Source organism: Hypanus sabinus, chromosome 1, assembly GCF_030144855.1.
Source record: "Hypanus sabinus isolate sHypSab1 chromosome 1, sHypSab1.hap1, whole genome shotgun sequence".
In the NCBI taxonomy this organism is placed as follows: domain Eukaryota; kingdom Metazoa; phylum Chordata; class Chondrichthyes; order Myliobatiformes; family Dasyatidae; genus Hypanus; species Hypanus sabinus.
In genome coordinates, this window is record NC_082706.1 from 144,351,072 (window position 1) to 144,374,626 (window position 23,555).

Consider the following 23,555-nt stretch of genomic DNA (forward strand, 5'->3'; position numbering starts at 1 on the left):
CGATTAAGAATCTACAACAGGCTAGTGAGAACACAACATCACCAATTCCTGAACTACCATACCATCCAACATCAGCACCTCTTCCCCAATAAATCAGACAATCTTTCTGCATTTCTCATTCAAATTTTGAATGTTATTTATTGAATCCGTATATTCAAAGGCAGGGTCAGTGTTCTTGGCCACAAAATCTGCTGGTGGAGATTTCCTTAAAGCTTAGAATCAGGAATCCATTTGAGGGAGAAGAAGGGAGTCCAGAACAAACCTTGGGGAAGCAGACATTAGGAAGCTGTTCTCCATAGGGGAACCTGGACATTTTACCCAAAAGCCAGCCAAGTTGGGATCAGCGTGTTTTCCATGTCCAAAGAAAGGCAGCAGAGGATGGGGTCGGAGTCCGCAGCCAATGTCATGGAACATTAGGATAGACGAGGCTCAGACAGCTGGTCAATATTGGTTCAAAGAGCACCTCTCCTGATCCATTCCTTACCAGCAAAACTGCAATCAACTCAAAGCCACACTGATATTTAGGTGAGGGAGGGCCTTAAGGTTATCTGGGATTTAAGTGAAGATCACTGGGTTAACAATTCCCATTTCATGTTTCAGCCCAGTTGGAGCTCATTTTAGGTTTCATCTCAATTCCCTCAACAGAGACAGCAAAGCTTAATTAACCATTCAGCCCATCAAATGAGTTCCACCATTCAATCTTAGCTGATTTTTGTAATTTTCATTGTTTTTTTATCTGTAACCCTTAAACCCCCTCCCCAAACCAATCAAGAGCCTATCAATCTCTACCTTAAATACACCCAGTGACAACTCCACAGCCCTTTGTTTTAAAGAAACATCCTTTTACTGTGCCACATCCTCTGCACGTCTACTCTATCCAGTCTCTTAATCTTTTTGCCATTTCACTTTCTGTAGCCTTAATCATTTTAACAGATTAAGATACAACAGGATCCCAGTAAGATGCCAACACTGGAGTTGTTGTAACACCAGCTAGTAGGGCTGGCTCACAGCACTAGAGACCCAGTTTCAAATCTTGATATTCAGTGCAGTCCGTGTGGAGTTGGCATGTTCTTCGAGAGGTCCATTTTCCTCCACATCCTAAGACACGGTTGGGTTAAATGGCTCTGTAGATTTCCCCCACTATGGTCGAGGGGTAGAATCAGATGTGGGGAGAACATGCTAATATGGGATTACTATGAACAGGTGATTGGTGGTCAGCACAGACTGGAATGGCTGAAGGGCCCATTTCCATGTTGTAAAACCATCTAAGTTTGACAGGTTCCTTTTCAGTAGCATGATGAAGGCAATGATGAAAATATTGGTTTCAATGGTGTCTCACTTGGGCTCACTGTACAAATACATTCATGGAGTAATTGACCAAGGATAGTATCCTCATGACTATTGTCCAGCAGTACTTGTAGCCACTGTGACTTGGATCTGCTCCATTTTGCCTTCTGGAACAGCAAAGAGGCATATATCAGGATGCTCTTTGACTGTAGCTTGGCATTTATCTTCTCAATAAGCTTTAATGCTTGGCCTCAATACCTCCTTGTACAATTGGATCCTTGACTTCTTCACTTTCAGACCCCAGTTTGGATTGGCAACATCTCCAGTCTCCATCAGCACAGGTGCACCACAAGGCTGTATACTTAAGCTCCTACTCCACTTGCTTTACACTTATGACTATGTGGCTAAGCACAGCTCCAATGCCATATTTTAATTTGCTAATGACAAAACTCTCATTGGCCAAATCAATGGTGGTGACAGATCAGCATTTGGGGGAGATTGAAAATCTGGCTGAATCATGCTACAACAATCTGTCAGCAAAACCAAGGAGCCGATTATCTTCAGCAATAAACTAGATGTCCATAAGCCAGTCCTCATTAGGAGATCGGAGGCAGAGAGGGTCAGCAATTTAAAATTACTTGGTGTTATTTCAGAGGACCCATCCTGAACCCAGCACACAAGTGCAATTATGAAGATAGCACAGCAGCACCTTTACTTCCTTAGAAGTTTGTGACAAGCAGACATGACATCCAATACCTTAACAAACTTCGATAGAATTTGAGTGGAGTATATTGACTGGTTGGATCACAGCCTGGTATGGAAACACTAATGCTCTTGAACAGAAAATCCTACAAAAAGTAGTGGACATGGCCCAGTCCATCACAGGTAGAGCCCTCCCCACCATTGATCACATCTACATGGAGAGCTGTTGCAGGAAAGTAGCATCCATCATCGGGGTCTCCATCACCCAGCTCATGCTCTTTGCACTGCTGCCATCAGGAAAATGGTACAGAAGCCTTACAACCCACACCACCAGGTTCAGGAACATTATTATTCAGTGAGGATAACTTCACTCAACCCCATCATCGTACTGTTCCCACAACCAATGGACTCACTTTCAAGGACTCCATCTCATGTTCTTGATATCTTTTGTCTATCCTGGTGGGTGTGGTCTTTCATTGTGACACATGTACATTGGTAATAAATTTACTTTGAACTTCTGAGATTTCCTTCCTGACAGGAGTGAAGGAGGTTTAAAGCTGGTTCGTTACTCACCCCAGCTTTATTCTCCAGACTGATCTCGCAAATTCCCTCGCTTCCTTCACAGCCCTGACACTCCCCCAGGGAATGTGAAACTTTACTGCACTCACTGCTCAAAGCTTCCAGGAAATGATCAGAAGGATCAAAATGATCAATGAACCCCCAAAACACAAGACTATGACACGTAGGAATATAATTGGGACATTTGCCCATCACATCTGCTCTCCCATTTTCCAGCTTGTAACCTTGGACCCAATTACTAATTAAGTATCTTCCAACTTCTGCTTTAAATGTATCCGATGACCTGGCCTCCACAGCCACCTATGACAATGAATTCCACAGATTCACTACTCTGGCTAACGAAATTCCTCATTTCTGTTCTAAAGGAACGTCCTTTTATTATGAGGCTGTGCTGTCTGGCCTTAAGCTCTCCCACTTGGAAACATCCTCTCCATATCCATTATCTGGGCCTTTTAATATTCAATGGACCTCAATGAGATCCCCTCATTCTTCTGAATTCCAGTGAGTATAGGCCCAGTGCCAAATACTCCTCATATTAACCTTTCATTCCAGATTATTCTTGTAAATCTCCTCTGGACCCTCTCCAGTGCCAGCACATCTTTTCTTACAGGGGCCCAAAACTGCTCACAATTCTCCAAATGTGATCTGACCCGTTTAACTTCTGACTTAAAGCCTCAGCATTACATCTTTGCTTTTACATTCTAGTCCTCAAAATGCATTTGCCTTCCTTACCACCTGCAAGTTAACCTTTAGGGCATATATGTCAAACTCAAGACCTGCGGGCCAAATCCGGCCCGCGGTGGAATTACCTTTGGCCCGTGAGATAATATCTAATTACTATTAAAGCTGGCCCCAGTAATCGAAGCGCCTATGGCGTATGATATGGCTAATGCTGAGTTTATTCAGATACCAGGTTTTCAGGGTTTTTAGTGTTTATTCGGCAGTCTTCTTCATAAGAAACAGAATTTGTAAAGTGAAACACTTTGTAGTTATAGCAGAGACTGAGACACACGAGGGCAGGCTGAAAAAACGGAGGCAAAGAAAGCTGCGTTCGCACGCGCCCGACTGATCCGGCCCGCATGAAGCTGCATTTTGCTCAATCCGGCCCGTGACCTAAAATGAGTTTGACACCCCTGCTTTAGGGAATCCTTGACAAGGACTCCCAAGTCTCTTTGCACGTCTTGATTTCTGAATTTGCACCCCATTTAGAAAATAGTCTTCACCTTTATTCCTTCGACCGAAGTACACAACCATACACTTCCCTACACTATATTCCATCTGCAAGAGAAAGTCCGCAGATGCTGGGAATCCAAAGCAACATAAAATGCTGGAGGAACTCAGCAGGCAGGTAGCATCTATGGAAATGAATAAACAGTCAATGTTTTGGGCCGAGACCCTCCTTCAGGACTGGGGGGTGGGGGCGGGGAGAAGAGGAAGGAGGGAGACTGAAAGGCGCTTTTTCCATTTGCTGCTTGTTTTTCTTTTGCCCATTCTAATCTGTTCAAGTCCTTCAGCAGACTGCTTCCTCGACACTATCTGCCTTCTCCGCCTATTTTTGTATCTTCCGCAAATTTGGCCGCAGACCCTCACTTACCTGGTGGATTGGAAGTAGCCACTCAGCACATCCCACTTGCATACATGGAGCATCCTATCTTGATGCGTCACAGCTTGGTACAGCAACTGCTTAGACCAAAACTGCAAGAAATTAGAGTTGTGAACATAGCTCTGTCCATCACGCAAACCAGCCTCCCCGGCTTTGCCTGCATTTCCTGCTTCTTCAGGAAAACAGCTAAAATAATCAAAGACCCCTTCCACACCAGTCATTCTGTCTCCTCTCAACTTCCATTCAGCAGAAACTTGAACATGCATCACCAGGTCAATGACAGCTCCTATTTTTCTGTTAGACTCTTGAAGATGAGCAATACACACAAAATACTGGAGGAGCTCAGCAGGCCAAGCAACACTTAACAAAAAGAGTAAACAGTCAACGTTTCAGGCAGAAACCTTTTGGCAGGACTGGAGATGAGCTCCTGATCTCCCAGTCTACCTCATTGCGGCTTTTGCACTTTGTCTAGCTACTCTGTACTTTCCTGCAACTTTAACACTATATTCCACATAATTTTTATATTTAAAAATACAACATGGTAACCAGCCCTTCCTGACCTATTGAGCCCATACCACCCAGTTACACCCATATGACCAATTAACCTACTAATCTGTAGGTCTTAGAATGTGGGAGGAAACCCACACAATCACAAGGAGAATGTGCAAATTCCTTACAGACAGCAGAATTGACCCCAGGTCACTGGCATTGCAATAGCATTATGCCAGCCCTACCGTGCTATTTTTCTTTGATTTCGATGAACTTGTGTATGGAGTTATCTGTCTGGATGGCACACAAAAGCTTTTCACTGTATCACAGTACATGTGACAATAATAAACCAATTCTACACAGCGTTCTGCAGCAACATTTTGCCTTTATTGAGGTTCACACCCGAAAGGCCCTCTACTTGGCGCTGGTATATTTAGTGACCGCCTTTGTGCCCTCTGATACTGCATGCTTTGCCAGTTCACCAGGGAGCAGGAGCCGGACTGCAGTCTGCACCTCCCGGCTGGTGATGGTGCTCCGCCGGTTATACTGAGTCAGCTGCGAAGCCTCTGTGGCAATCCGCTCAAATACATCGTTCACAAAGGAGTTCATGATGCTCATGGCCTTGCTGGAGATTCCAGTGTCAGGATGCACCTGTAGGTATAGGATCACAGCATCAGCCCAAGAACACCTCCCCAGACAAGCCCAGAATCCTTTAACTCCTCAGGAAAAGCAGCATCCATCACTAAGGAACTTCACCATCCAGGACATGTCTTTTCCTCATTACTACTATCAATGAGGTGGTACAGGAGCCTGAAGACACACTCAATGTTTTAGGAACAGACTCATCCCCTCTGCCATCAAATTTCTGAATTGTCCATGAACACTACCTCACGATTTTACCCTATGTACTATTTATTTTATATTCCTATTGCAATTTACAATAATGTATTACCCTGTTCTGCCTTCCCAAAACAAATTTCATGATTATTCTGATTTTCTATAAACTGCATAGCCACCATTTCAACCTCATCCTCCCTATCCTTGTCTGATGTTAAGATCAGATGCCTGTGACACAGGGTCACAACCCGGTATTCCGACCATACTACGCCTGCACAAATACTGCTCAACCTGCCAAGTTCCTTCAAGTAGTCATTGTTCCAGATTCCAGCATCTGCAGCCTCTAGTTGTCCCCTTAACCAGTACTTGACTGCTCCCTCTCTCCAGGCTTTGCTCTCCATCTGTCCCACAAGTCCCAATGTACCTAAGGTTTTAAACAAATGCAGGTTTTTGAAGGATACCAAGTATTCCAGCATCCATTCCACAACCCATCATGGCAATAAAAACAAAACTCATCCATTCTGGGCGAGTCAGGACACATAATGCTACACCTGCTCTTGTCTAGTGCTGGCCAGGTACAGGCAGTGGGTGAGGACAATACCAGTAACATTCACCCTCAATAACCTCAAGGTGGTTGTGAGCTGCTGTACTTCTGAAGAAGGCACACTCAGCATTTGACCCAATATCACTTTCCTAGATCAGGATAGTCAGAGACTTGGATGGAAACATTGTCTAGCAGTGCTCCCCTTTGTCCTAGGTGGTAGTGGTGATGAGTTTAGTGCTAGTGTTAAGCTGGGCAAGTAACAGCATCTGCAGTTGGGAACAGAACAAAATTGCAGCCCATTGGAAGAACTCTGGGGATCATCCAAACCCTCTGGTCATAGAAACTCACCACACCACAAAGCTTGAACTCCACCATGCCCAGCTGAAAAAGGAGAGGGATAGGCATGGGCTATCAATACCATCCCATAAAAATACTGTCCTACAGGAATGCTAATAGAAGCTCCAAAGTCCTTATCTCTGGGAGAGAAAGGATACACCAAGATGATGGGCTACACCTGGAGACAACTTGAAAGCCTGGCCCAGGATGGAGGACTCTGACAAGCTACTGTTAGTGGTAGGAGTGATGGTCTTAAGTACACTACAGCCTTCAGGTTGGCCACTGCAGGAATGCAAACAATATATGACATGTTCCTATTCAAATTTTCAGCATCAACACCAGAAGCCTTGAAGGACAACTTAGTAAAGGACAATATGGTGTAGGTCAAGGTCCTCAGCCCACAGTGGGAGAGAGTACAGATTCATTTTAGTTACCTGTTTGAGCACCTTGTAGATGTAGACAGAGTAACTCTCCTTCCTCCGGGGCTTACGTTTTGACAGTTTCTTGTCTCCATTTTTGGGAGCTGCTGACTTCTTCTTCACTGGCTCATTAACCATGCTGGGCAAACAAGACCAGGAACCCACCAGAATCCACAGGGCAGAGAACCTCTCCCTCCAATCTAAACAAGAGATCGTGGTTCTAATTCAGATTATTAAATATAACCTTATCTCTCTCTCTCTGCTTGTTAAGCAATTGACCAATCCCTCCTTTCCTAGGTACATTTCACAGGGTTCAAATGAAGGTTAATACTTAACAATTGAAATTATCCAATCCCCACCATGGCTCCATTGAGCTCACAAAAATCGGTTTGATCAGGACTGCAACCAAGTGGAAGGGTGCAGCAAACACAATAAAACTGGGGACAAGCAACAATTCTTCAACTAATTCTCTATAATGTAATGCTAAATAACAGCTTACTATTAATTCTGACCACATTTGGCTTATTATCTAGACCAAGGAACTTAACTGCCCATTAGTGGCAACATTACCTCACCCAAACTCACAAAGAATTTACACTCACCACCCTCTTCATCTTCCCTGGCACCTTACCCACTGCCCTCCTCATCTCTCTATCTCACCCACTGTCCTCCCCACCTTAGCTACCTCACCCACTATCCCACCCACCTTTTCTGTCTCCCTGATTCCGCCAACTTACCCACTGTCCTCCTCACCTCTGCTACCTCACCCACCTCTCCATCTTCAATGCCTCCTCACCTATTACTTCCCCCTCTCCTGTCACCTCACCACCACCCACTACACCTTCCTTGCCAGCTCATCCATTACTCTCCCATCTTCTCTGCAATTTCCCTTCTCACCTTCTATGCCTCCCCTCCCACAACCTCGCTGGCCACTCCACCTTCCCTGCCACCTCATCACCTCACTCTTCACCTTCTCTGCTACCTCACCCAATGCCCTCCCCACCTAACCTGCCACCTCACTCACTACTCCCCCACTTTCACTGCCACCTAATCCACCACCTCCTTATCTTCTCTGCCATCTCACCCACCACCCTCCTCGCCCATAATCTTGCCACTTCACCACCACCCACTCCACCTTCCCTGCTTCCTCACTCACTGTCCTCCCCACATCCTCTGCCATTTAGACTAACTTGCTTTCTCTTTCTCAGTTCTGATACAGGCTTTTTCACCTAAAATATGAACATTTCTCTCCACAGCCATTGCCTGACTGCTGAATGCTTCTGTTCTTACTAGGGTTTATACTTTTTATTTAGATATACAGCACAGTAACAGGTCCGTCTGGCCCAATGAACATATGCTGTCCAATTACACCTATGTGACTAATTAACCTTCTCACATGTACATCTTCAGAATGTGGGAAGAAAGCCGGAGGAAATCCACAGTCACAGGGAGAACATAAACTCCTTACAGACAGTGGCGGAATTGAACTTTGGTCACTGGCACCGTAATAGCATCATGCTAACTGCTACACTACAATGCCATTCTCAAAAACTAGTGACTACCTCTTGCGCAGGTAGGAGTCGATACACGTCTATGGCTGTGGGTAATGCGACCAGGTTCAACATCCCACCATCACCAGGGTTGATTGACAGGGTTGTGAAGCTGCTCAACTCACTGAGTTCCTCCACCAGTTTGTTTCCTTTACCCCAAGATCCTGCTGCCCACACATGTGAATGGTCACCATAGTCTGACCCAGGAGCGGACGCTTGTGGAGGTCCCCAAACAACCATTTCCCCATCATTCTGCTCCACACTGTAAGCCCATACCCCAGAGTGTGGGGCTGAGGTGTATTCAGAAGCAAAGAAGCATTCCTTTCAAATATTCAAACAGACATTGCAGCTTAATATAAGACCTTAAGTCATAGGAGACAAATTAAGCCATTCAGCCCATCTCCTCCACAATCTCCATCAGTACAGGTGCACTACCAGGCTGTGTGCTTAGCTCCCTACTCTGCTTACTTTATACTTATGAGTGTGATGCTAAACACAGCTCCAAAGCCGTATTTAAGTTTGCTGATGACACCACTGTCACTGGCTGAATCAGAGGTGGTGATGAATCAGGAGGGAGATTGAAAATCTGGTTGAATGGCGCCACAACAACAACCTCTTACTCAATGTCAGCAAGAATAAGGAGCTGAATATTGACTTGAGAATGAGACAGCTGGAGATCCATAAGGCAGTTCTCATCAGGGATCAGAGGTGGAGAATATCAGCAACTTCAAATTCCCCTGTGTTATCATTTCAGAGGATCTGGCCTGGGTCCAGCATGTAAGTGTCATTATGAAGAAAGAACAAAAGAGCCTCAACTTCCTTAGAAGTTTGCAAAGATTCGGTATGACATCTAAAACTTTGACAAACTTCTATAGACGTGTGTTGGAGAAAATATTGACTGGTTTACAGCTTGGATTATGGACTGTTTTCCATATCAGGATTACAGCCTAGTATGGAAACACCAATTGCCCTTGAATGGAAAATCCTAGTGAATATGGCCTACTCCATCATGGGTAAACTCTCATCGCCATTGAGTTCATCTACACAGAATACTATCACAGGAAAGCAGTATCTACTATCCAGGCCCCCCTCTATCCAGGCCATGCTCTCTTCTCACTACTGCCATCAGGAAGAAGGTACGGGACCCACAGGGGCAGTTATTACCCCTGAAGCATCATGCTCTTGAAACAGTGGGAACAACTTCACTCAACTTCTCACTGAACTGTTCCCAGAATGTATGGACTCACTTTCAAGGACTCATCATTTTGTCTTCCTGGAATTTATTGTATTTTCCTACTTTTACACATTGGTTGTTTGTTCGTCCTGTTGAGTGCAGTCTTTCATTGATTCTATTGTGTTTCTTAGATTTACTGTGTATGCCCACAAGAAAGAGTTGTATTTGGTGGTATATATGTACTTTGATAATAAATTTACTTTGAAATTTGAACTTACAGTTCTAGATATTGATTTTCCACAGCTTAGGAATGTAATTCAAAAAAGCTGACCTGTCAATTATCTTTTGAGGAAAATTGTTTAAATTTAAGTTATCAGTGGAAGAAGACCTGAGAGCTCGAGCAGAATTATAAAACGAAAATGATTCTGTGATGTATCCTGTCCCAGACCATTAAGAACTTTAAAAACAAGTAAGGGAAATATAAATCAACTCTAAAAGATACAGGAAGCCAATGCAGAGTAGCTCGGACATGAGGGCTATGCTCCCTCATTCTGGATTGAGCTAAGAGTCTAGAAGCAGCTTTCTGAATGAGTTGAAGGTTGTCAATAGATTGATTTGGAAGGCCAGTAAAAAGAGCACCTAGTTTATTCAATATAAAGGCATGAACTAGTTTTTTAGCACCATTACATGACAGATACAGACATACCTTTGCAATATTTCTTAAATGTAGAAATGGTTACTTTCTTTATGAGAGATTTAAAATTCAAACCTAAGTGAAGGATAACACCCAGGCTTATTCCGATTTTACAAGGAGAGCCAAGTTGCCAAGTTTATCGAGAAGTTAATCACTTTTGGCTTTGGGACCAACCAAAAGTATATCAGTTTTATCTTCATTTAGTTTTAGAAAATTATTGCTCATCCACTTGTTCATTGCAACCATACCAGAAGTTGGAAAAGATAGAGTGTTATCGTCATCATGCTCAATCGAGATACTTGAGTGTGGAAATCAAGTTTATGTTCTCTAAAGATGCCTCCTAAAGGGAGCATGTATATGAAGAGTAGAGACAAAGACAGCTTCCCTGAGCAACACCAAATGACAGACATTTGCCTGTCTGACTCTCTTAAATGTCCCTGTAGTATCAGTCTTATCACCACACACAGCAGTGTGGTCCAGGCACCCACCATACACTGTATATCCAAGCTCTGATATCTCCCCTAAATTTTCTTCCTCTCATCTTATACGGATATCCTCTGGCATTGTCTATTGTCATCTTGGGGAAAAGGTGCTTCACTCTAATTATGCCTCTCATAATCCTATGCAACTATCAAGTCACCTCTCATTCTCCTTCGCTCCAAAGAGAAAAGTCCTAGCTCGCTCAAATTTTCCTCATAAAATATTATCCAAGCAACATCCTGGTAAATCACTTCTGCACCTTCTAAAGTTGCCACATCCTTCCTATAATAATGTAACACATTGTATGGCAGGATTCTTAACAGTGTGGAGGAACAGAGAGTTCAAGAGGCATAAGGTTATGTCCCAGCTCTATAAAACCCTAGTTAAACCACACTTGTTTTCAAGTCTGAAGTGTTTTTAAAAAATTGACTCATGACTGTCTGGGAGCCATGAAGCCTCGTTTGTTTCATTAGACGAAGGGTTGTAGTGAGATACGGCAGGAAAACAGGCCCTTCAGAGCACTGTCAGTGACAACCAACAACCACCCATATATAGTGTAGTTAGTGACTACACTAACCATGTTTTATTCTCACCACATTCCCAACAACTCCACAATATTAGAACATAAGACCTTAAGACATAGGAGCAGATTTAGGTCATTCAGCCCATCAGGTCAACTCCACCATTCCATCATGACTAGTTAGAGATTGGCAGGTATGATGTTGTGGGCATCACTGAGTTGAGGCTGAAAGAAGATCATAGCTGGGTGTTTAACATCCAAGGGGTGTTAAGATCTAACTATCCTCAGCCTCTTCCACTCCTGGGGTGAGGATCAACACAAACCAGAGGACAGCACCTCGTATTCTGCCTGGGTAGGCCACAGCCCTATGTATGAATATAGTGATCTCAAATTTCAAGTAGTCCTCCTCTCCCCACCTCTTCTGGTCTTCTCCCCCATTTTTGTCCCCTTTTCAACATGCTTCCTCCAGTTCCACACCACAATTTTTATCCCCTCCTAGTTCCATTCACCTTCTGGTTCTTCTCCTGTCCAACCCCCTCTTTTTCCATCTGGTTCTCTCTTCCACTTCATCAGAGTCCAGCCCTGGTGGATAAGTAAGGTGAGAACTTATTATTTATAATAATAAGTAATTATAATAACATTATGTATAAAAATACTTATTATAAATGATAATTTCTCATCTTATTTATCAGAATCCAGCACTGATAGCCCACAGACATAAGAGCAGCAATGGACCATTCGGCCCATCCTGCCTACCATTCAATCATGTCTGATTAGTTTCTCTTTCAACCACATCCTTCTGCTTTCTCCCCATAATCTTTGATGCCCTTACTAATTAAGAACCTATTAATCTCTGTTTTCAATACACCCAATGAGTTGGCATCTACAGCCATCTGTGGCAATGAACTCCATGGATTCACCACTCTCTGCCTAAATAAATCTTTCCTCATCTCTATTCTAAAGGATGAGGCAGTGCCCTCTGGTCCTTGACTCTAACGGAATCATCTTCTGCACATCCACTATTTAGGCCTTTCAATATTTGGTATGTTTCAATGAGATCCTCCATCATTCTTCTAAATTCCAATAAGTACAGGCACAGAGCCATCAAATGTTCCTCCTGCATTAACCTCCTCATCTTCAGGATAATTCTCATGAACCTTCTTTGGACCTGAAAGCCCTTCCCCTGCTTAGCTCTCTCCAGCAGCTGTCTCCACTTTCACTTTTGGTAGGCCCATTGCCTTGCCTGCTTCTGCTCCAGTGAACTCATGTCTGTGTACCTTGACTCTATTCTATCGCCCTGTGTTCATTCCCTTCCCACCTACATCTGTGTCTCTTTACATGCTCTTGGTCTCCTCAACAACTTTTAATTCCCTGGCCCTGACCACCATTTTTTCACCATGGATATCCAGTCCCTATACACTTCTATCTCCCAGCAATAAGGGCTTGAAGCTCTCCACTTCCATCTTAACGAAAGACCCAACTAGTTCTCCACCACCACACTTCTTCATCTAACAGAACCGGTCCTCACCCTCAACAATTTTTCCTTTGGCTCCTCTCACTTTCTCAAAACTCAAGAAGTAGCCATAGGCATCTGCATGGGCCCCAGCCATGCCTGCCTTTTCGCTGGCTACATAGAACAGTCGATGTTCCAAGCCATCCCTGGTGATGCTCGCAAACTCTTCCTGTGCTGCATTACATCTTCATTAGTGTTGTTTCGTGCACCCGTGATGAGCTCAAAAATTAAATCAACTTTGCCTCCAACTTTCATCCTGTCCTTAAATTCACTTGGTCTATTTCTGACATTTGTTGATTGAGACTCTTATTAATACAATCACAGCAGAGGCCGAACAATGGCTGAAGCTAACATGTTGAAAGTCAAGTTGCTGGAGCAAATGAAAATATTTATCAATCTCCTGCAAATGCTTTCACTATGTTAAAGCTGAATGATGTACACCCGGATGACAGTGCATCCAAGTGCATGCAGCAGGTTCTTTTGCTAGCAACACGTCCCTTGCATCTTATGCCTCCTTGGCAGGTATTAGAATGGAAACTGATTTCACTGAGTTATGCGCAATGCAACAAATACTGAAGGACAGACATGTATTGGAAGAACAAGAAGAGCAGATAGAAGAACAGCTACAGAGAAACAAAGTGCAACTTTGGAGAAAAAAGGAGCAGCTTAAGCAGCCGGAGGAAATTGCAGACAATAAGACATAGGAGCAGAATTGGGCCATTCAACCCATTGAGTCTGCTCCACCATTCCATCATGGCTGATCCTGGATCCCATTCAACCCCATACACATGCCTTCTCATATCCTTTGATGCCCTGACCGATCAGGAAACTATCAACTTCTGCCTGAAATATACCCACGGACTGGCCTACACCACAGTCTGTGGCAGAGCATTCCACAGATTCACCACTCTCTGACTAAAAAAAATCATGTTACCTCTGTTCTAACAGCTCACCCCTCAATTTTGAGGCTGTGCCCTCTAGTTCTGGATACCCATACCATAAGATATATCCTCTAAGAAATATCCACATCCCCCCCCCCATCTAATCATTTCAACATTTATAAGTTTCAATGAGATCCAGCTAGTGCAGGCTCGAAGTTGCCAAATACTCCTCATATGTTAACCCCTTCATTCCCAGGATCATCCTTGTGAACCTCTTCTGGACTCTCTCCAATGTCAACACATCCTTTCTGAGATATGGGGCCCAAAACTGTTGACAATACTCCAAGTGCAACCTGACTAGTGTCTTATAAAGCCTCAGTATTATCTCCTTGTTTTTACATTCTATTCCCCCTGAAATAAATGCCAACATTGCATTTGCCTTCTTTACCACAGACTCAGCCTGTAAATTAACCTGTGAGTCTTGCACAAGGATTCCTAAGTCCCTCTGCCCCTATGATGTTTGAACCTTCTCTCCATTTAGTCTGCACTATTGTTCCTATTACCCGTACATTTCCCAACACCATATTCCATCTGCCATGTTTTTGACCATTCTTCCAATATGCCTAAGTCCTGCTGCAAGTGCATTCCATCCTCAGCACTACCTACCCCTCCACTTAACTTCGTATCATCTGCAAACTTTGCCATCAATTCCAATCTAAGTCATTGACAAAGAATGTGAAAGGTAGCGGTCCCAATATTGACCTCTGAGGAATACCCCTGGTTACTGGCAGCCAACCAGAAAAGGCCCTGTTTATTCTCATTCGCTGCCTCCTGCCTGTCAGCCATTCCTCTATCCGTGCCAGTATCTTTCCTGTAACACAACAGGATTTTATCTTGTTAAGCAGCCTCATGTGTGGCACTTTATCAAAGACCAAGTAAGTTACATTCACTGCCTCTCCTTTGTCCACCTTGCTTGTTAATTCCTCGAAGAACACTAACAGATGTGTCAGGCAAGATTTCCCTTTACAGAAAGCATGCTGACTTTGACTTATGTTATCATTAATCTCCAAGTACCCCAAAACCTCATGTTTAATAAAATACTCCAACACTTTGACAAGCACTGAGGTTAGGCTAACTGGCTTATAATTTTCTTTCTTTTCCCTTCCATTAAGAATGGAATGACATTTGCAATCTTCCACTCCTCCGGGACCATGTCAGGATCAAGTGATACTTCAAAGATCATGACCAATGCATTCTGTTATCTCTTCAGCAATCTCCTTCAAGACTCTGGGATGTAGCCCTTCTGGTCCAGGTGACTTATCTACCTAAGGATCTTTGAGTCTGCCTAGCACTTTTTCCTTCCAATAGCAATGGCACTCACTCCAGCTCCCGGACACTCAAACACTTCTGGCACACTGGTAGTGTCTTCCACAGTAAAGACTGATGCAAAGTACCCATTATGTTCGCCTGCCAATTCTTTGTCCCCATTACTACCTCACCAGCATCATTTTCCAGTGGTCCAATTAATCTCCCTTTTACTCTTTATATTACTGAAGAAACTTCTAGGATCCTGTTGTATATTATTGGCTAGTTTGCCCTCATATTTCTTTTCCCTTCTTATAGCTTTTTAGTTGCCTTTTATTAGGTTTTAAAAGCTTCCCAATCATCCAATTTGCAACTCACTTTTGCTACTTCAAATATGCCCTTTCCTTGGTTTTTATGCAGTCCTGTTCCTTTGTCAGCCACGGTTCCCCAGCCCTGCCATTTAAGAACAACTTCTTCTGTGGAACATATCTGTCCTGCACCTTGTGAACGAGTCCCAGAAACTTCAGCCAACTCAACTCTGCCATGATCCCCACCAGTATCCTCCTCCAATCCACCTGGGCAAGCTCCTTTCTCATGCTTCCCTTTATTCCATTGCAATACTGATATGTGTGACTTATGCTTCTCTCTCTCAAATTGCAGCATGAATTCAATCATATTATGATCAATGCCTCCTGAGAGTTCCTTAACATTATGATACTAGATAATATTCACTAGATATTGTCTATTAAGATATTGTTGCACAGTTACAGTATTTTACAGACATGAGTGAAGATGGTTTTGCAGCAGTGACCTACCTATTGCTGCATGACTCATGTTTGCAGATACACAGTGCTTTTATCATGGGAAAATCTACGGTAGCTCCGTTGAAGTTGGTTTTCATCCCTCATGTGGAACTACGATGGAAAGCCACATGGACACATTGGGGAAGAAGGAGTTGCATATGCTGCTTCAGGACTCAGTTTTTTGAACTGATAATAGTTCTGTGTTGAAGTATATTAGAATGAAACTTTCAGATTTGGATGAATGCCATGCAGATTGAAGAGGAGGTGGATGTAGTAATATGTACTGTAATCCATCATTTCTCATCTTGGACCCATTTGAGGAAGACAGTGGCCTGGATTCTTAGGTTCAAGAACGTGCCCTTATTTCTTAGTCAGAAGAGAAAGCAATTGAATATTGTTTCCTCTCAGTCTTTGAAAAGAGAGATGGAGAAGGCCAAAGGTCAGATTGGCCATGATCATCTCTCAGTAAAGGAGCTCAGAAAGGCTGAATTGGAGATTGTTAGTTTTTGTCAAAGAAAGAGATTTCCAGATGAATTATCAAGTTTGCAAAAGGGAGAAAGTGTGCAATGGAATAATCATAATTTCAAGTTTAATTCAGTACTTGAAGATGGTGTCTTGAAAGTTGGTGAATTGCTCAGCATGGCAGCCTTGCCTGAAGAGTCCAAACATCCTGTTATATAGCCAAAAGATCTTCATATCTCAGTCCTCATTCTGAGGTATGTACAACAAGAAGTGGGACATGGTGGCCATTACCACATGTTACTCAGGTTGTGCCAAAAATACTGGATGTCCAGCACTAGTGCAGTTTTAAGAAGAATCCTGTCTGTGTTGTTTGTCAATGATTACTCACAGTTTGAGAATGTCAGTGCATGACAGATCTACCTCTGGACAGGATCTCTCCAGTTGAACCTCCATTCACACATGTAGGGGTGGACTACAATACACTATACAAGCTATTCATATTGTAGTGGCATCTTACAGAGATTCCTTTGTTAATGTGCTTTGAAACTTTATAGCAAGAAAAGGACAAGTTCATAACTTGGGCTGTGATAATGCAACAGTCTTTGTTGAAGTTGAGCATGAGTTGAGAGTGGAATCGTTCACACATCAAAGGTGTACTTCTTCAGAAAGAAATTAAGTGTATTTTTAACACCTCAGCTAGTTCATATCATGGAGGAGCTTGGGAGAGATTGATCAGGTCAGTAAGGAAGTCTGACATTCCCCTCTCTGAGGCAGAATGTTCTGTCTTCAATAAGGGCCTCACCTTTGTTGCCTGTGCCCGCACCTCAGTGAGTTCCATGCCCACCATGATGCTGATCTCTTCTTCCACCACCTCCGTCTCCAAAGAGGTCTCCCCACCCACACCAATGACCCCCTCCTCACATCTTCAACCCTCCTCCTCTTCCTGGACACCCCACCCTTGTCTGGATCTTTTCATTGCTAACTGCTAATAAGACATCAACTGTCTCAACTTTACCACTCCTCTCTCCAATTTCAACCTCTCACTCCTTCTGAACACACTGCTTTCCACTCACTCCACACTAATCCTAACCTCACCATCAAACCTGCAGATAAGGGGAGTGCTGTAGTGGTCTGGTGGACTGAACTCTACGTTGCTGAGGCTGGGAAACAACTGTCGGACACCTCCTCTTACTTACCCCTCAAACAGGACCCCACTAAGGAGCACCAGGCCATTGTCTCCCATACCATCACTGACCTTATTAACTCTGGAGATCTCCCATCCACTGCCACCAAATTCATTGTTCCCTCACCCCGCACCTCCCATTTCAACCTCCTACACAAGATCCACAAATCTGCCTGTCAAGGTAGACCTATTGTTTCTGCTTCTTCCTGCACCACTGAACTTATATCTGCATACCTCGACTCAGCTTTATACCCGCACCTACATCCGTGATATTTCCTGCCTCTATCTTAATCCAAAGGGATCCACTTTGGGAGTAAGAACAGGAAGGCAGATTATTATCTGAATGGTGTAGAGTTAGGTAAGGGAGAAATACAAAGAGATCTAGGAGTCCTTGTTCATCAGTCACTGAAGGTGAATGAGCAAGTGCAGCAGGCAGTGAAGAAGGCTAATGGAATGTTGGCCTTTATTACAAAGGGCATTGAGTACAAGAGCAAGGAAATCCTCTTGCATTTGTACAGAGCCCTGGTGAGACCACACCTGGAGTATTTTGTACAGTTTTGGTCTCCAGGGTTAAGGAAGGACATCCTGGCTGTAGAGGAAGTGCAGCGTAGATTCACAAGGTTAATTCCTGGGATATCTGGACTGAGAGGTTAGAGAGGCTGGGCTTGTACATGCTGGAATTAAGGAGATTGAGAGGGGATCTGATTGAAACATATAAGATTATTAAGGGATTGGACAAGATAGAGGCAGGAAATATGTTCCAGATGCTGGGAGAGTCCAGTACCAGAGGGCATGGTTTGAGAATAAGGGGTAGGTCATTTAGGACAGATTTAAGGAAAAACTTCTTCTCCCAGAGAGTTGTGGGGATCTGGAATGCACTGTCCTGGAAGGTAGTGGAGGCTAAATCTCTGGATGCTTTCACGAAGGAGCTAGATAGGTATCTTATGGATAGGGGAATCAAGGGATATGGGGACAAGGCAGGAACTGGGTATTGATAGTAGTTGATCAGCCATGATCTCAAAATGGCAGTGCAGGCCCAAAGGGCCGAATGGTCAACTTCTGCACCTATTGTCTATTGTTTATTGTTTCTGGCCCTGATCATCTTATCTTCACTATGATGTTCAGCCCCTATACACATCCATCCCCCACCAGAAAGGCCTCCATTTCTTTCTGGACACCAGACACAACCAGTTCCCCTCCACCACCACTCTCCTCCATCTGGCAGAACCTGCCCTCACTCTTAATAATTTCTCCTTAGGCTCCTCCCACTTCCTTCAAACAAAAAGTGTAGCCAAGGGTACTGGCATGGGCCCCAGCTTGCCTACCTGTTTGTTGGCTACATGGAACAGTCTGTGTATCGCTCCCCAACTTTTCCTATGCTACATCAATGACTGCATTGGTGCTGCTTCCTGCATCCATGCAGAGCTTTTTGACTTAAGCAACTTTGCCTTCAACTTCCACTCTACCTTCAAATTTACCTGGTCAATTACTGACACATCTCTCCACTTTCTCGATCTCTCTGTCTATATCTTTGCAGACAGCTTATCTACTGATGTCTATTATAAATCCACTGACTCTCACAGCTACCTGGACTATACCCCTTCCCACCCTGTTACTTGAAAAAACACCATCCCCTTCTCTCAATTCCTCCATCTCCACTGCATCTGATCTCAGGATTAGGCATTTCATTCCAGAACTAAGGAGATGTCCTCCTTCTTCAAAGAAAGAGGCTTCCCTTCCTCCACCCTCAACCACATCTCTTCCATTTTGTGCACGTCTCTCCTCAGCCCATTTTCCCACTACCCCACCAGAGATAGGGTTCCTCTTGTCCTCACCTACCACCCCACCAGCCTCTGCGTCCTACATTCTCTGAATCTTCTGCCATCTCCAATAGGATCCCACAACCAAACCTATCTTTCCTTTACCCCCCCCCCCCACCAACTTTCACCTTTCTGCAGGGATCACTCCCTAAGTGAGTCCCTTGTCCATTTGTTCCTCCCCACTGACCTCCCAGTAGCCACCTATTTTAATTCCATGTCCCATCTCCATTCCAACATGTCAGTCCATGACCTCCTCTACTGTCATGATGAGGCCACACTCAGGTTGAAGGAGCAACATCTGGGTAGCCTCCAACCTGATGGTGTGTACATTGATTTCCCGAACTTCCAATAATGCCCTGTCTCCTTCACCATTCCCATTTCCCTCTCTCACCTTCTCTCCTTTCCTGCCCATCACCTCCCCGGCCTTTCCATTCTAGCATAGCTTTCTGTCTTTTCTCCTTCTTCAGCCCTGTATCTCTTTCACCAATCAACTTCCCAGCTTTTTACTTCACCCCTTCCCCACCCTCCTGGATTCACCTATCACCTTGTGGTCCCTCCTCCCCTTCCCCCATTTTCTTATTCTGACTCATCTTTTTTTCCAGTCCTGCTGAAGGGTCTCGGCCTGAAATGTCAACTGTACTCTTTTCCATAGATGCTGCCTGGCCAGCTGAGTTCCTCCAGCATTTTGTGTGTGTTGCTTGGATTTCCTGCATCTGCAGATTTCCTCGTGTTTGTGATTGGGCCAATATATGTTAAACTTGTTTTGGAAATGGTGGGTCAAGGACTATTTACCACAGCTACAAGAATATCAGAAGTGGTCAAGTATAAGAAACAGTTTCCTCCCAGGAGAAATTGTGCTTATAGTTGATAACACAGCACCTCAAAGCTCATGGGTCATGGGAAGAATCATTAAAAATTTTTCAGACAGAAAAGGATTTGTGCCTGGTACGCATCAAGAGCAAGACCAGCTACTTGGATCAGCCTATAACCAAGATTTGTCTTCTATAGGATGCAGAGGTTTGAGAAGCTACAGCACTAGAAGCTTCATGATTCTGTCTTGTCAGAGAGTGATGGTAAAGATCACTCTGTACTGGGATAAGTGCTGGTAACCTTTGGCTTAGATGTATGTTGCATGAAGAAGAAAGAAGAGGACTTTTGTGTGAACATTAAAATTTCATGTCTCCTGTGCTTTGGTAGTATATAGATGTGACTATTATAGCATAATAATTTGGAGGCTGGGATGTAGGTGCCATGCATGTTTTATATTTGCATTGTATTCTGTGTTACGTTAATTGTGGTAGCTAGTCACGTGGGTGGGGGTGTCATAAAAGCAAAGGGAATAAGTTACGTATTCGTACTTTGTTATGGGTAATTTAGAGCTGGGGACTGCCAGGTGAGATATATTTTTCCTGATTGCTTAATTACATTTAAAATCATTTAACTCTACTTAACTTTGCTTAAGTAAGTTTAATATTACTAGTTTTAGCTTCATTAGTTTCATCACTTAAGACTGTATGTTTTACTAATTACTAATAATGGATTGAATACATTTCTTCGACTTTTCTGAACATTATTACTGGATTGGATCAGAGGAGGCATCATACAGGATGACTTCCAGTGCTTTGTCTTTCACAGTGATATTGGTTTGTTCGAGTAGCTACTACAGTGCTATTTGCTTTCCTCGGTTCCTTTGTTTCTTCTATAATCTGTTGCCAGGATGAGGTTTTCTTTTCTAGGATATCAGAGATAGAAACATAGGAACAGAGACATCTCCAGCACATTACATGTCCTTCAGCCCACAATGTTGTGCTGACCATTTAACCTACTTTAGAAACTGCCAAGAATTTCCCTACTGCATTGCTCCCTATTTCTTTAAGCTCCATGTACCTAAGAGTCTCTTAAAAGACCCAATCAAATCCCAGTGTTCTCTTTCTTCAAAGAACAGGGGTTCTGTTCCTTCACCATCTCCTTCATTTCCATGACATCTTCACTCACCTTATCTTCCCACTGTCTTATTTGTTCCCCTTGTACTTACCTACCACCACATGAACTTCTGTACCCAACACATCATTCTCTGCAGCTTCTGCAACCTTCAAGAGGATCCTATCATCAAACACGTCTCTCCACTTTCCGCAGCAATCACTCCCTCCATGATTCCTTTGTCCATTCATCATTCCCCACTCATCTCCCTCCTGACACTTATCCCTGCTACACCTATCCACTTACCTCCTCCCTCACCTCCATTCAGGGCCCCAAACTGTCATTCAAGGTGAGGCAACACTTCATCTGCTGTGGAATCCGGTGCTCCCAATGCAGCCTCTTCTGTATTAGTGAAACCTGTGTAAATTGGGGGTCCTCTTTGTCAAGCACCTCCACATCAACCGCAAAAAACAGAATTTCCCTGGTCAACCATTTTAATTCCTTAATGATGAATGCCACTTTTTTGAGGCATCGCCTTATAAGGGTGTCCTGGACACTGGGGATACTGGTGTTGGTGAAGCAGCTGGCTGAGTTTACAACTTTCTGCAGCTTTTTCTAATTCTGTGCAGTGCCCCCTCCATACCAGACAGTGATGAAACCAGTTAGAGTGCCTTTCATGATACACTTTTAGAAATTTCTGAGTCTTTGATGACATACAAGACTTCTCAAACTCCTAATGTTTGAGAATCTTAAACTCCATAGCTGCTGTCATGCCTTCTCTGTAATTGTATCAGTATGTTGGACCCACGATAGAGCTTCAAAAACGTTGACACCCAGGAATTAAAACTGCTCGCCATTTCTACTGCTGATCCGATAATAAGGACTGGTGTGGGTTCCCATGAATTTCCCTTCTGAAGTCCATAATCAATTTCTACATCTTACTGACATTCAGTGCAAGATTGTTGTTGTGACAGCACTCAACCAGCTGATCTATCTTGGTCCTGTATGCTTCCTCATCCCATCTGAAATTTTGCCAACAATAGATTGATGGATGGCATTGAGCTGTGCCTAACCACACAGTAATGGGTGTAGAGACAGTAGAGCAGTGGGCTAAGCACACATCCTTGAGGTGTGTCAGGGTTGATTGTCAACAAGGAGGAGATCTTATTTCCAATCTGCACTGACTGTAGTCTCCCAACGAGGAAGTCAAGCATTCAGTTACAGAGGAGGGTACAGAGACGCAAGTTTTGGAGCTTGTTGATCAGTATTGAGGGTATGAGCTGTAATCACTAAACAGCAGCCTGATGAAGGTATTACTATTATCCAAGGCCAAGTAGAGAGCCAGCGAGATTGCATATGCTGTAAACCAATTGTGGCAATAGGCAAATTGCAGCTGTTCGGGGTCCTTGCTCAGGCAGGAGTTGATTCTGGCCATGACCAACCTCAAAGTACTTCATTACGTAGATATGAGTGCAACTGGAGTGCATCACCCCTCCTTCTCCACCTCTGACCCCTGTTTTACCCCTTTTCTCTTTTTTAATAGATGTACAGTGGAGATTTATTCTGGCTGGTTGCATCACCATCTGGTAAGCTACAGTGCACAGGATTGCAAGGAGCTGCAGACGGTTGTAAACCCAGTCAGTTCCATCATGATTACCACCCTCCCCACCATCAAGAACATCTCGAGGAGATGGTGCCTTAGGAAGGCAGTATCCATCCTCACCATCTGGGACACACCTTTTCTCTTTACTATCATCAGGCAGGAGTTATAGAATGAGAACCAGGTTTATGATCACTGGCATATGTCATGAAATATGCCTTCTCTACTGCCACAATGAGGCCACACTCAGGTTGGAGGAGCAACACCTTAAATTCTATCTGGGCAGCCTCCAACTTGATGGCATGAACATCGATTTCTTGAACTTCCAGTAATTGTGTCCCCCCCCCCTCACCATCCCATCTCTCACCTCATCTCTTTACCTGCCCATCACCTCCCGTTGGTGCTTCTCCCCCTTCCTTTTCTTCCATGATTATCTACCCTCTCCTAGCAGATTCCCCCTTCTCCAGCTCTTTACTTCACCCCTCACCCTCCAAGTTTCATCTATCACCTACCACCTTGTACTTCCTCCCCTCCCTCCACCTTCTTGCTCTAACTTCTCATCTTTTTTTCCAGTCCTGATGAAGGGTGTTAGCCCAAACCATTGTTTACACTTTTCTACAGATGCTGCTTGGCCTGCTGAGTTCCTCCAGCATGTTGTGTGTGTTTCATGAAACATGTTGTTTTGTGTCAGTAGTAAAATGCAAGACTTAAAAATGACCATGTCACAATAAGAAATGTAAAAAATGAATAAATAGTGTAAAAAGAGAGCTAAATTGTGAGTTTATGAATTCACGGATCATTCAAAAATCTAATGGTCCAGTTCTTAAACGGTTGAGTGTGGATCTTCAGGCTCC

General features: G+C 43.7%; 1 protein-coding gene across 1 annotated transcript; it reads right to left on the reverse strand.

Moving 5' to 3' along the window:
* Nucleotides 1–1,310: 1,310 nt before the first annotated feature.
* Nucleotides 1,311–11,789, reverse strand: LOC132398531 (late histone H2B.L4-like). Its single transcript, XM_059978143.1, has 3 exons — nucleotides 11,724–11,789; nucleotides 6,812–6,996; nucleotides 1,311–5,311 (listed from the first exon to the last, which is right to left on the reverse strand). The coding sequence occupies exons 1-3, from the start codon at nucleotides 11,782–11,784 to the stop codon at nucleotides 5,075–5,077; spliced, it is 483 nt and encodes a 160-aa protein (XP_059834126.1). The 5' UTR covers nucleotides 11,785–11,789; the 3' UTR covers nucleotides 1,311–5,074.
* Nucleotides 11,790–23,555: the final 11,766 nt, after the last annotated feature.